At 35.6% G+C, this 13,668-nt stretch overlaps 1 protein-coding gene across 41 annotated transcripts in view; it reads left to right on the forward strand.

Annotated features, from left to right (window-relative positions):
* Positions 1-13,668, forward strand: part of CHL1 (cell adhesion molecule L1 like) — a 200,645-nt gene that overhangs the window by 168,983 nt on the left and 17,994 nt on the right. For all 41 annotated transcript variants that reach the window (XM_035276117.3, XM_078351502.1, XM_002758566.6 and 38 more), the window contains 7 exons: positions 4,251-4,352; positions 4,546-4,743; positions 5,897-5,967; positions 10,736-10,958; positions 12,172-12,287; positions 12,423-12,627; positions 13,437-13,559. In XM_035276117.3, the coding sequence (XP_035132008.2) occupies positions 4,251-4,352; positions 4,546-4,743; positions 5,897-5,967; positions 10,736-10,958; positions 12,172-12,287; positions 12,423-12,627; positions 13,437-13,559 (1,038 nt within the window). The remainder of the gene's footprint in view (positions 1-4,250; positions 4,353-4,545; positions 4,744-5,896; positions 5,968-10,735; positions 10,959-12,171; positions 12,288-12,422; positions 12,628-13,436; positions 13,560-13,668) is intronic.

The raw sequence follows: 13,668 nt of genomic DNA on the forward strand, positions 1-13,668 counted from the left end.
TAAAAGTAATTAATTAATGCTTAATTTCTTTCCCCTGTATGTGTTAATTTGCCAATAGCAGTGGGAGGTAAGTGATGCTATCAGCAGAAAGAAAAATAAAGCATGCTTGAGTTCCTAACACTCTTGAGCTCCTGTTTCCCGGTGTGCAAAGAAATGGGGCTGAAGAATGGAGGTGGGCTAGACTGGAGGATCTGGGTAGGGTCGAGGGGTGAACGCACAGTGGTCATCTCTAAATCAAAGGCCCAGACTGAGCTCTCAGGGTTCCAGGAAGGATGAGGAGGAACTTCCAGCATTCTGCGAAGGAATGTCTTTGATTTTTTTGTTGTTGTTGCTGTTAATGAAAGTACTAATTAGGAAACAGTGTGCCTACTTTAGTAGTGTAATCAATGCAGTTATCTCTGAAATCACCAATGTTTAAAGCTTTTAGACCATCTGCTGGATGTTTTCCAAAAGTTCCCCTCCAGATTCACTCTCTACCAGCAATTTGACCCAGAAAGCTTGCCTGTAAGGACATCAACAAACCACTTGCCTTCCAGCTATGATTTAGTTCAGCAAATGGAGGGCCCTTTGGGGTGCTGTATTGATTCTCCTGCTCTGTCCCTGTGGACTGGCTGTGTCCCACTGCCAAAGTCATGGCTTCTGCAGACAGGCTCTCTTCACACCATTCCTTCTGATGGGGCTCTAGCAGCTGCTTCCCACCACCAATATTGCAAGTCTCTCACACCCAACCTATCAAACATCCTGCCACATCTTTTTAAAGATGTTTTATTAAAACATTTTTGAACTATCCTAATTTTGTGTGAGTTATTCACTAATTTTCTGTTGGGACCCTGACAGCTACAGACATTTATTCTGTTTCAGTGGGCACCATTTAGTCTTCCCTTTAGTTTGCAGATATTCCTTTAAAGTGTTGGTTTTGCCTACCCTTCTTTGTTATATGTCTGCATTGATCACTATTATTAACAGATCTTTGTATCTTTAGCACTCCCGCTGTTGGGCCCACCGTTAGGTAGCAAACGAGGGAGGTGGTAGTACAGACTGAGGGAGAAAATTCAGTCTCCTCCAAGCCAGGCTGATACAAAATGGGTCAACAGGCTAGATCTCTTCAAGTGAACCGAATGGCCACCCTGTCTTAGGTGAAACAAATGGCCATCGGGTGGGGTTCTAAAAATAAAAGAAGAGTTCCCACTCGTAGAAGGTATGGATTTGTAGAGTTGTAGAGTTGGCTCAGCAGAATTATACCTTTAGGCAAAATGTTTGGCCATGTATGCTTGAGCATTTTCAGGTCTCTGCAAGCAGAAACATTTAATCCTCTAGTGATGGTTCCAACACTAATTCATCAGAAAAGATAGTTGGGCTTCAGATAAACTGGAATTCATCCCAGGCCCAGTGAGTAGAGGAGTAAGTGTCAGCCTCCATGCAATTTTTTCCTCAGCATTTTGAGCAATGGGTGCCACTAAAGGGACTTGGTCCCCTTCTGTTTGATGTTCACCTTCTCAATTTCCTTATAAAATTTAAAATTTCATTCTTGCGATTAGGCTGCTATTCTTTTAAAACTATTAAATATTTTTAAGTCTACATACATTTTACCTCCAATTATATGCACTGTTTATGTATGCAATAATCTACCAATGTTTTTAGAATAAAAATAAAATTTGAAGAATATTCTATTTAAAATTTACATTTTTTTAGACAAACTTCTGATTTACCAAAGCATCTCTCAACAATTGACAATAATAAATGATTCTATAGACACATGTGAGGTTTCTAAAAGACCATTTTCCCCCCATAAAACAATTTCTAAAAGCATATACTTGACCCACTTCAATCAAAAGTTATTTTCAAAAGCCTAGACATAAACATGGTTTCAGGATATCATTTTTTAAAAGGCTAAGTTGCACGTTTATCAATTCCAGCTCCATATGATTCTTAGAGGAGCCAGATTTTAATGTCACATGCAACATGCAGCCTTAGTTTATTTCAGGAAACTTCAGAACTTAGGGGACTCAGTAAATGCTGAAGAGAAACCAAAGTTCTCTGAGCTCAGAGATTCTGAAGCCTGTTGAAGAAATAACTTTTTATTTAAGGTTTTAATGTTTGGACACAGTCATGAACACATTTTTTAAAGAATGTTCCATTCTGAATTGGAAACAATGCTTTTGGTCAACATAAATTTCTAACAATTAGCAAATATTCAGGAGGAGCCATGGGTGATGCTTTCCACTTGGAGAAGAAAGAGCCCATTGAAAGGCTACATTAGATAATACCTTTCTTTTCTCTTCTGAAAAAAAGATAAACGTCCTTCAATACTTGAGAGAATTCAAACCAAATTTCAAGAGTATGGGCCGTTAGAGATAAGATTTTTTTTTTACTGTTGCTTCATATTCAAAGTACCAGGAAATTTCATTTTCTTTAGTGCTCTAAAATTTGTGATCACTTACTGATTTCGTTTTCCAGTTTCTGTCACAGCATTTAACAATGCCAAATCTCCCTCTCCCAACGTAAACTGCCTTCCTACTCCTTTTGAGAACTCCAGGTCAAGGATGTATCAAAGCTGCTATAATGAAAACTCATTGTTATCAATAAGGACAAAAATCCAACACAGTTGCAAAAAGAAAGGCAGAGCTCATGTTTGCTCTCTTTTTCTTTCACCATAGGACCTAATTTTTACTGCTTTAATATAATAATTATATGCATGATTGAAGTAATAATATCTTTTTCACTGATTTACTTAGTTATATTATATGTGAGGCACTGTGGGCAATGCAAAACTTAATAAAATATGACCCCTACCCTTCGGAAATGAATTAGGCATAAAAACAAATACGAGCTGGACAAATAGAAATGATTCATTTGAGATAAATCACGTTTCTCAACTTGAGCATGCCTAATCATCATCCAAGGAACTTGTTTGCAAATGCATAGTCCTGGGCCCACCTTCCTCAATAAGCCAGAAATAGGGCCTAGTAATCTTCACATTATTAGTTTCTCCTAAAAGAATTCTGATGTCCCTGGTCAAGGATAACCCCTTGAAACTGTAATCACAGAAGAGGGAGGTAATATGGTCCCTTGGAGAATAGCTGTAAAGATGTTGCATTTTAAAAAATACCTCCGACCCCAGAGGCTGATGAGATTGAATATGGTGGAGACATGGATCCAGAAGAGAAGGGTTGTCATGGAGCCAAACTAGGGTCCACCAGCCCAGTGCAGTAAGACTAGATACCCATACTGAGGTTTGCAGTGGGAGAAAGGAAGATGTTTATCTGCAAGGCACCAAACAAGAATTGGTTAGCTCACCCTTAAGTCCTGACCTCCCCAATGGCTTGCAGGTGAGGGTAATTAAAAGCAGGAGTAAATTTCAGGAAAGCAAATTCTCCAGGCAAAATTGTAATTTAATACATTGAGGCTAAACATTGGTTTATGCCTTAAAGGGTGAGATATCTTGAATTGGGGATGGGTCACAGATTATAGTTTGTAGGTCAATTCAAAGATTTCCTTATTTGCAATTGGTTAAGGAAGAGAAGCTTTGTTTAAAACTTAGGGGTCAGCCAAAACATATGTTAGCTCTGGCTAATGTAGGTGGCTCCCTTTAGGCCCCTCAGGAAAAAATTTACAAAAAATGATTATCAGAGCTCAGGCTTCAGTTTCCCTTTATCTGAGGTCTCAGTGCCAGCAAATTTATTTGGTGGCAGTCTGGGTTCCAGAAAAACAACTATATTAAGATGTTATCTTCAGCTTCTATAGGAGAACCAAACATCCCTGTAATTCTACCTTCCTTGGCTATTGTTTAAAGCTACTGTTACTTTCATTCTTATCAAGTTGTTTATTTACTTCTTTTTTTTAATTATTATTATACTTTAAGTTCTGGGGCACATGTGCAGAATGTGCAGATTAGTTACATAGGCATACATGTGTCATGGGTTGCTTCACCCATCAATCGATCATCCACATTAGGTATTTCTTCTAATGCTATGCCTCCCCTAGCTCCCCACCCCCCAACAGGCCCCAGTGTGTGATGTTCCCCTTCCTGTGTCCATGTGTTCTCAGTTGTTTATTTACTTCTTAGGGCCAGCTAGGTGCCTGAATTACCCTTGAAGAAACCGCACCTTTCACTTCCATATGTGAAGGGCTCCCCAGGTCCCTAAGAAGGTAGTACCTGCTCTGTTTCAGAGTGGCTGGCAATGTGTCTGAAGAAGGGAATCAGGTAAACAAAGGCAAATATCTACATTTTCCCTTCCTTTATTAATCAGATGTTCCGGATCCACCAGAAAACCTTCACTTGTCTGAAAGACAGAACAGGAGTGTTCGGCTGACCTGGGAAGCTGGAGATGACCACAATAGCAATATTAGCGGTAGGAAGACTTGGGATAACTGTTTTCATTACTCTAGATAGCCAAAATTAATAGTGAAGCCATTTTTTAACTACGCTTTGTGGATTATTCTTCTTATAACATCCTTTTTATCTTTTAATATTGGGTATAAATTTTGGTATAGCTTATCCACACTCCATATATTCTAATGTTTTTTCCCTGTTTGCACTGCCAGAGTATATTGTTGAATTTGAAGGAAACAAAGAAGAGCCTGGAAGATGGGAGGAACTGACTAGAGTCCAAGGGAAAAAAACCACAGTCATCTTACCTTTGGCTCCGTTTGTGAGATACCAGTTCAGGGTCATAGCCATGAATGAAGTAGGAAGAAGTCAACCTAGCCAGCCATCAGACCATCATGAAACACCACCAGCAGGTATGAACGTTCTCACATCAGGTTTCTAACAAAATATTTTCATTTGTCTCTGTCTTTGAACATGTAACAAAAAAGATTGATAGAGTAATATAAGATTTTAGATTTCTCCAAATAGCTTTAACAGTTCTATAAACAGCACACCAAATATTCAAACCACATCAGTCTCAGAAGCATTACGTAAGAGTTCGATAGAAGCAGGAAACTAAGGAAGTGACATATGAAAAAAATTACTTTCAGTAATTTCTGATGTCTAAATATAAAGTTTAACCAGATGCCATCAAGTTAGTTGTAAATTGGAGTTCAATATATGCATCTAACATTATTAATTTTTTATGCATTCGTGTCTTTTCTTGTGTTTCAACATCAATCTAAATTTCCAAGATGCTTTTAAAAAAATCTCAAGAATGACAGTGCTAAAATTTGTATTACTGAATTGTTATTGATCATCAATGTTGTCATGGCATGATATTTCACCTTTCCTTGGCTGAAATAAATACTCTAGGATATAATTTCCTTTTTGGTCTGATTGAGAAAAGGCAAGTCAAGGTATAACTGAATCAGATAGAAATTAACACTTGTGTGATTTTAGTATATGTCAGCCTTTGCACTAAACTCCAAACTTAGCTATTTCTAATAAAATAAATTCATCTAAAAATATTCATGGCTACATTACAGGTTTTGTTCAATTTGATGTTCTTAAAATTTGGCTGTTAATATTAATACATAGTGTTTATTTTATTCTTATAAAAATATTCACAACATGTTTCTATTGACAATTCTAATAGGAAAAGTAAAGCAGGTTTAAATGAAAATATATTTTTAAAGCAGATTTAGAATTTTAAAAAGCAGTTTTAAAAATTTCGAAAGCACGTTTAAAATTAAGGCATATATCGTAAACCATCTACTCTCCATTGGATAATAGTTATTTCACTCCAAGAAGACTATTTTACTCCTTTAAATAAAATGTAAATTTAAAACTGCCTTAAATCTCTTTAGGAACTGGACTAGATAGGAATTAATAAGTACAATCAAAATTATTTAATTATCTGTGGGTTTTTTTTTTTTTTTTTGCGGGGGGAAGTGGTGATATGATGACTTACCTGTGGATTACCATAAAATAGGAAAAGTAATGTTAATGTTTTAAATTTTTCAGCTCCAGATAGGAATCCACAAAACATAAGGGTTCAAGCCTCTCAACCCAAGGAAATGATTATAAAGTGGGAGGTGTGTATTCTATTCTCTAATATGTTATATATTTCTTTGTGCTCTTTTAAATTTTGCTTAGATCTGCATGCTAAGTACAATGATAGCACAATTTTTTAAGAACATAGATAAGATTTGGAAATGAAATGAATTTGTGAGTCATCATCATTGTAAATTTTAAAGATCATTGTGATTACAATCACCTTATGAAACCAAGTTTAACACTGGTCAACAATTTAGGAAAGATTATGCAGATTGATTTAGTTGTAATAAATTACCAAAACTTTCAAATTATTAATGGTTTAATTAACAGTATTCTAGATTCTCTTCCATTCAAAAAATACTAAAATATTTTATTAATTTAATATAATCCACTAGATATTATGCATATCAAACTGATGGCCCCACCCAAAGAATATTTACCACTTACTAAACACCAGTAGACATTTTGTATTCTCCTTTCTAAGAATTCTGAGGATAATCTTGTGAAGACACCATCATGAATGCCTTAATCCAGATCTGGAGATGGCATCTAGGATAATGAATGTCTTGCCCATCACCATAAAACCAGAAATTCACAAAGCTAGGATTTCTACAAGAGGATCTTTGGACTCCAAACCTGAATTTTTCCTCCTTAACATATCTTTGTTAACTGTTATTAAATAGACTTCGCCATTTGAATTTTGCATAAAAATGTACATCTACGCAGATAAGTTTAATTATTCTAGGGTAATTTCCAAATTTCTACTGTAACAGTGGGAAATTTTATTTTCCCTCTACTACTTGGTTATATTTCACGACAAGTATATTGGCCCACCTAAAGGGAAATTACCATTCAACCCTTCTGATGAGTAATAGGCCTCAAACATTGAATTTATAAAATTTTGTGTAAATATAGGACATTTTTAATGTATGCTGAAATATACTAATTTATTTTCACAACTCATTCCGGGTATAATTTTTGGAAGAATTTTACAATGTACCAAGTTTAGTTTGTTTTTATCCTGATACCTTTGTACTCATTACACAATCACATGGCCCATACCAGCAAAATATTTAGTTAGTAATTTTTAGATCAAAATCAGCTCTTTATTTCTACTTCAGTGAAATTAAGTCTTATGAATTTAATATGTGGAAATTAAAAATATATATATTGGTAATACATAGAAATGAAACATATTCAAGAATATTATTTCTTTCCTTGAATTTGAGGCCATAAATAGTTACTACTGTATTGCCTTGATAATTACTTATAGTCTAAAAAGATGTTAGTCTTTTAGAGGATATTTGTCTTATCCTCCCTTAAGTCCCATAGAAATTTTCATAAGGTAGATAATATAGTTGGTTAGATATCAATAATACTGTGTATTTGCAGGTCAGTTCCTCAGAGAAACATCATGTTCCAGTAGCATTAGCTCATTAATCCTCACCACTCCTTTGGGAGGGCTGTAGTCCCTTGAAGGTGTCAGTCTTTTATGTCATATGAGAAGCTGGGAGTCTCAGAGTTTAATGACCTCACCCAGATGCCATATGCTGAGTCATATGGAAAAAAGGCCAGAAATACTCAGTTTTTTTTTTTACTGCTCCTCTCACTCATAAGTCATTTTTCCCCACCAAGATATACAAGATTGATTACTAATGCTTTCTTCTTGTAAGAATGGGACTATACTGAGAAAGCAATTTATAATTTGTCTTTGAGGAGCAGCAAATGACATGTAATTTAGTAATTAATTGACTAGAGGAAGAAAGTAGTCACAGGATTTGGATCTAGGCTGACAGTTACATTCCCAGTATGTCCCATAGTGTCTCCTATTATCTTGACGTATCAGAGATCTAATCACTACTGACACAGCCACTGAAGTTTAAGAACATTCATTCATGGAGTATTGTTCTGTGTGGATCATCCTATGGAAAGGAGTTAGTCTCCAGGTGTTTCCCAGGTTGATAAGCAGATAGTATTGTGAATGAATTAGCAGACCCCCACCTCTCAGAGATTGATTCAAAATAATTCCTATCTACATGATAATGATCAGAGAGACCATAATTTGTTTAAAAAAAAAAAAAGCTGATTTTCCCAAAAGAATTAACAATGAAGATGAACACTGGGAACAGACTGGACTTCCCTAATTTTTGTTCATTTGTTTATATTTTACATTTAACATTAAACAGGATTCAATTTAAAGTAACATTACAATTTAACTTAATGGTGGAACTAGGCTTTCAACTTAGCTTTGCCTTCAAACATTCACTTTTCATATATTAAGTGGGTCAGGACTCACTCATGTAGTTTGAGTGTTCTACTTGCAAAACAGGAAAAAAGAGTCCACTGGAACCCCATCAGTTAAATATCTATATCAGGATAATTTTTGCTTGAGAGTTTCCATTGTTCTTAAGCAAATGTATGTGAATTTTTAACTTTATTCAATAAAATGACACATTTCTAACTTAAAGGACACCAAAAACCGAACCAAAAGCCCAAAATCCCACTAATGTTGGAAACTAGGAACATCCTTAATTACCTGGTTATATAATCACATCCAAGGGAGTTAACTCCTAATGGATCTAGGTTTTATTATTTTTATTACAATAAGGTTTTATTATTCATATTACAATTATAATAAGAATATTTACTTGCGTTAAAATGAAATTGAGTGGAATTAAATGAAATATTGTACAACATAATGACTATAGTTAACAATGTATTATATTCTTGAAAATTGTTGAGAGAATATGTTTTAAGTGTTCTCATCATAAAAAATAAGTATATAAAATAATATATATTTTGAATAGCTCAATTTAGCTATTCCACAAATTATACATATTTCAAAACATGTTGTACATAATAAATATATACAATTTTTATTTCTCAGTTAAATAGAAATAAAAATGTTAAACAAATATTTTAAAATGGAATTAAGGTAGGACAGCAGTCTTCCTGTTTTCTAGATTAATGGTTATAACCTTTCTTGGTTCATAGATCTCTTTGAAAATATGTTGGAAATACAGGCTCTTTTGTAAATATATTGGAAGTACAGGCTCTTTTTCTAGAAAATTATACACAAAAAGTCATACTAACAATATTATCAGTTTCTCATATCCTTGAAGGATATGCATGTACTCCATCTAGAGATTCCTAGACCCCAAGTTAAAAACCCCTTTTTTAGAGACTTCTTCCTTGTGGGCTACTTCATAAGAAGAACAAGGAAGGGAAGGCTGGTGGCCTTCCTGCTTGCTCTGCCCTTGCCCCTTCTGTTCTTTGTTAAGGAGCTTATTTAGGAACTTTCTGAGGTTCAGTAGACATTGCCTCAAAGCCAGATAGAAAGCATTCAGGCTGTTTATTTGGGTTCCCAGGTACTAAAAACACTGGCAATATAGCTAAAATATTTTTGTTTAAAGTGTTATGCATTTTAATTATTTGTTTAAAGTTTGTCAGAGAACTTTATTAAATTTAACTCCTTTCTTTGGAGCAAACCATGTAAAATGAATAATATTATCTGCACACTTATTGTCAGTAGGGGCTGAGTGGACTATCATTTCAAATTGTAGTACAACACTACAAACTCATGGCCTAATTCACTGGGGCAATGCTAAAGCTCCTGGTGAATTTATATACATTTCACACTCTAAAATATTTTGGAGCAAAATTTTCCAATGAATGCAAGTACAAACAAGATCTGCAGAAAATCTCAGAAAGGCTTTGTTTTGATTTTTTCTCCTAGTTTAGTTTATTCACTTTGAAATAAGTATATACTTGAAATTATTTTGCTGATATGTCACTGTGCTTTCAACTTAATTCCAAGCAATACCTCTAATAAGTGTTTTAGTAAATTAGATTAAGTTGAGAAGGACTACAAATTGTGTATACACTACTATATATGACATTGTTGACTCACATATCCAGATAAAATTACTGTTTATATAAGTGAACTTTAAATTTAGGATTAAAATCATATTTTAAACACATTTTATGTAACTGATTTCATTTCAATACATAATCCCATTATCTTTGAAATTAGGAAGGTTAAACCACATTATTGTTTTTAAATTAAAGTGTTGTTCCATTAAAAATGAATGTGGAAATAACCAGTTTCCTATACTAGAATTATTCCTCCAAATATTTCTATGGAGCATAAAAAGTGGGTATGGAAGGCATTTTTTCTGAAAGAAATAGAAAGAGACTAGTCAAGGAGCTGGGAAATTATTAGAAAGAGGAGCCACTGCTTCTTTATGTTAAAGTATAAACATGCATATTCCCCAAAGATATTTACATAATCTCTCGCTTTTTATAAAAGAAAAATGGAAAAGGCTGGAACCAGGTGCAAGAAAGAGTTTTCTTCAAAAAGCCATGGCTGAATCCCATTCACAACCAAAGAATTCGTGGCCATACTATTTTTAATTTCAGCCTGTTCTTTGGAAATGAAAAGGTGAAATGTAGTGGAAAGCATAATCAAAAAGCTAAAACACTTTGTGGAATTTCTTTATAACTTCACTCATGTATGAAAATGTAGACTTTACCATAAGGGCATGATCCAGGCATCTGACATGTAGGCGTCTCATTACTTGGAGAGGTAAGGGATTAATTTTTATACTAAAGTTCATACAATGACAAAAAATGTTGCAGAATGTTTTCTTTCCCAGAACTTTCTCTAAACCAAGAAGGGGCATTTCAGATTTCTTAACAAATGATCCTTTCATTGCATTGTCCCTTACACCACTTAGGGTGGTTCACCATCATCTCTAAGTCAACACATCTGAGATCAGACTGGATGAGTCTTGTCTTCTGTTTTAGCCTTTGAAATCCATGGAGCAGAATGGACCAGGCCTAGAGTACAGAGTGACTTGGAAGCCACAGGGAGCCCCAGTGGAGTGGGAAGAAGAAACAGTCACAAACCATACATTGCGGGTGATGACGCCTGCTGTCTATGCCCCTTATGATGTCAAAGTTCAGGCTATCAATCAACTAGGATCTGGGCCTGATCCTCAGTCAGTGACTCTCTATTCTGGAGAAGACTGTAAGTGATGCACTTAAAACTGCTAAGCACGTTAATAACTCTTTTCTCAAATATATTGTACTTCTATCAACAAATATTTGTGAACAACTACTGCATCCAAAGAGGATGTACTAGCCGTGGGAGATAAAAAGAAGTATTATACATTATATCTATCTTAGGATTGACTGCAGGACAGTTGATCAGTATAGAGTACCAAGGAAGTATGTGGAAAGTTTCAATTTTATTCAGTTTTCTATAAAGCTGTTTCTACACTGAAAGTCAAAGACCTGGCATTTAAAGCAGCATAACTGTCATAAGATTTTTCAAGTACATTTGCTCTTATTTGTCAAGGATCCTCTAACAGCCACTTGCTGTCATGCCCTGGGCTTCAGCAGCGTGTCTGGAGTTTTGCTAATATTGATGAGGTATACACCCAGATTTGTATACAGAATTACACACACACACACACACACACACACACACATTCTGATAACATGGTAACTGCTGCAAATAGGTTATCAGAAAAATGAAAAGCACTACATTCTGTATTGCTGATGCTGTGAATATTAGGGGTTATTCTCATTGCCTTTCCAGCATCTAAAGGAATAATTTGATCCAAATACAGAAGAAGGTTGAGAATGAGAAATAGCCAGCTCATTCCCCACCTACTGTCTAAATCTTCTATCTAATTAAAAGGACACAAAGCACATAACACTTGTGAATTAAGCCAGTATTAATCTTGATGGCTCTGTGTTTGGTTATTCCTTTGTAGTAAGTACTCCTATAGAATAGAGATAATATCCACTTCATATCTGCTTACCAATTTAGGTAACACTCTTAGAACAGTGCCTGACACATAGCATATGCTCAAATGTTGGCTTTTATTAATATTTGATTAATAAAATTCTCAACTAATTTTATTTATATCACTAGTTTAGTTCACTTGCTTCCAAAGGCAAGATGCCCACAGAATAGTTTCTGGTTTTATTTGCCCACATTTTATCTATCTGGAGGGCTACGTTTCTCAGTGTGATACAGGCTGTCCTCTTCTTTGGAGAAACTACTTGAGCTGATAAACTTCTCTATCATGAGACACTCTCTTGGTTCCATTTGGAATGAGTTTCACAAAAGTGCTTTCTCCAGATGAAACACTATGAAAATCACCTTTTGAAAAGGATCCTAATAATCACATTTGCAGGTTATTGAAAACTAACCAATCTTATACGATTAACAGATCCTGATACAGCTCCAGTGATCCATGGGGTGGACGTTATAAACAGTACATTAGTTAAGGTTACCTGGTCAACAATTCCAAAGGACAGAGTACATGGACGTCTGAAAGGCTACCAGGTTTTTATCATGTTTTTTCTTCATATTGTTGAATTGATATCTTTCCTGAGAATAAAAAAGAACTAATTTCAGAAGAACAGAAAGAGAATCTGCCACCACAATGGATACATTAAAAGATTTTTGTTTTCATTGCAGATAAATTGGTGGAAAACAAAAAGTCTGTTGGATGGAAGAACACATCCCAAAGAAGTGAACGTTCTAAAATTTTCAGGACAAAGAAACTCTGGAATGGTTCCCTCCTTAGATGCCTTTAGTGAATTTCACTTAACAGTCTTAGCCTACAACTCTAAAGGAGCTGGTCCTGAAAGTGAGCCTTATATATTTCAAACGCCAGAAGGAGGTGAGAGGATAATGATGTAGAGTCATGTCAAAAATGGAGATGATCCATGGCCATATTAAACATTCTTCCTTATAGCTGGGCATGGTGGCTCATGTCTGTAATCCCAGCACTTTGGGAGGCCAAGGCAGGTGAATCACTTGAAGTCAGGAGTTCCAAACCAGCCTGGCCAACATGATGAAATCCTGTCTGTACTAAAAGTGGTGGCTCATGCCTGTAATCCCAGCACTTTGGGAGGCCGAGGTGGGCAGATCATGAGGTTAAGAGATCGAGACCATCCTGGCCAACATGGTGAAACCCTGTCTCTACTAAAAATACATAAAAATTTAGCTGGGTGTGGTGGCATGCACCTGTAGTCACAACTACTCGGGAGGCTGAGGCAAGAGAATTGCTTGTACCCGGGAGGCGGAGGTTGCAGTGAGCCGAGGTCGCACCACTGCACTCCAGCCTGGAGCCTGATGATGGAGTGAGACTCTGTCTCAAAAAAAAAATGAAATAAAAATTAGCTGGACGTGGTAGTGCACGCCTATAGTCCCAGCTACCCGGGAGGCTGAGGCAGAATTGCTTGAACCCAGGAGGCAGAGGTTGCAGTGATCAGAGATCGCTCCACGCACTCTATCCAGCTTGGGTGACAGAGTGAGACTTCGTCTCAAAAAAATAAAATAAGTAGACATTCTTCCTTATTAGTAGTTAATTAATATTCACTTCAGATGACTTACCTTATCAATTTCTATAAAATTTGTGATGTAATAGTACTTTTAAAAATTTTTTACTAATTTATGGAAGTTTATTTTTGGTCTTGTGTTTTCTAGTACCTGAACAGCCAACTTTTCTCAAGGTCATCAAAGTTGATAAAGATACGGCCACTTTATCCTGGGGACTACCTAAGAAATTAAATGGAAAATTAACTGGCTATCTTTTGCAGTATCAGATAAGTAAGTAGAAACTTGGATTGGAATTAACTTGTTAATATATCATTTTTTGGTTAAGTATTCTTTTATCTGCATTGGGAGTCTAATGATCACTTACACCCATGGTTTGTAA

The sequence above is a fragment of the Callithrix jacchus genome, chromosome 15 (genome assembly GCF_049354715.1).
Source record: "Callithrix jacchus isolate 240 chromosome 15, calJac240_pri, whole genome shotgun sequence".
Lineage (NCBI taxonomy): Eukaryota > Metazoa > Chordata > Mammalia > Primates > Cebidae > Callithrix > Callithrix jacchus.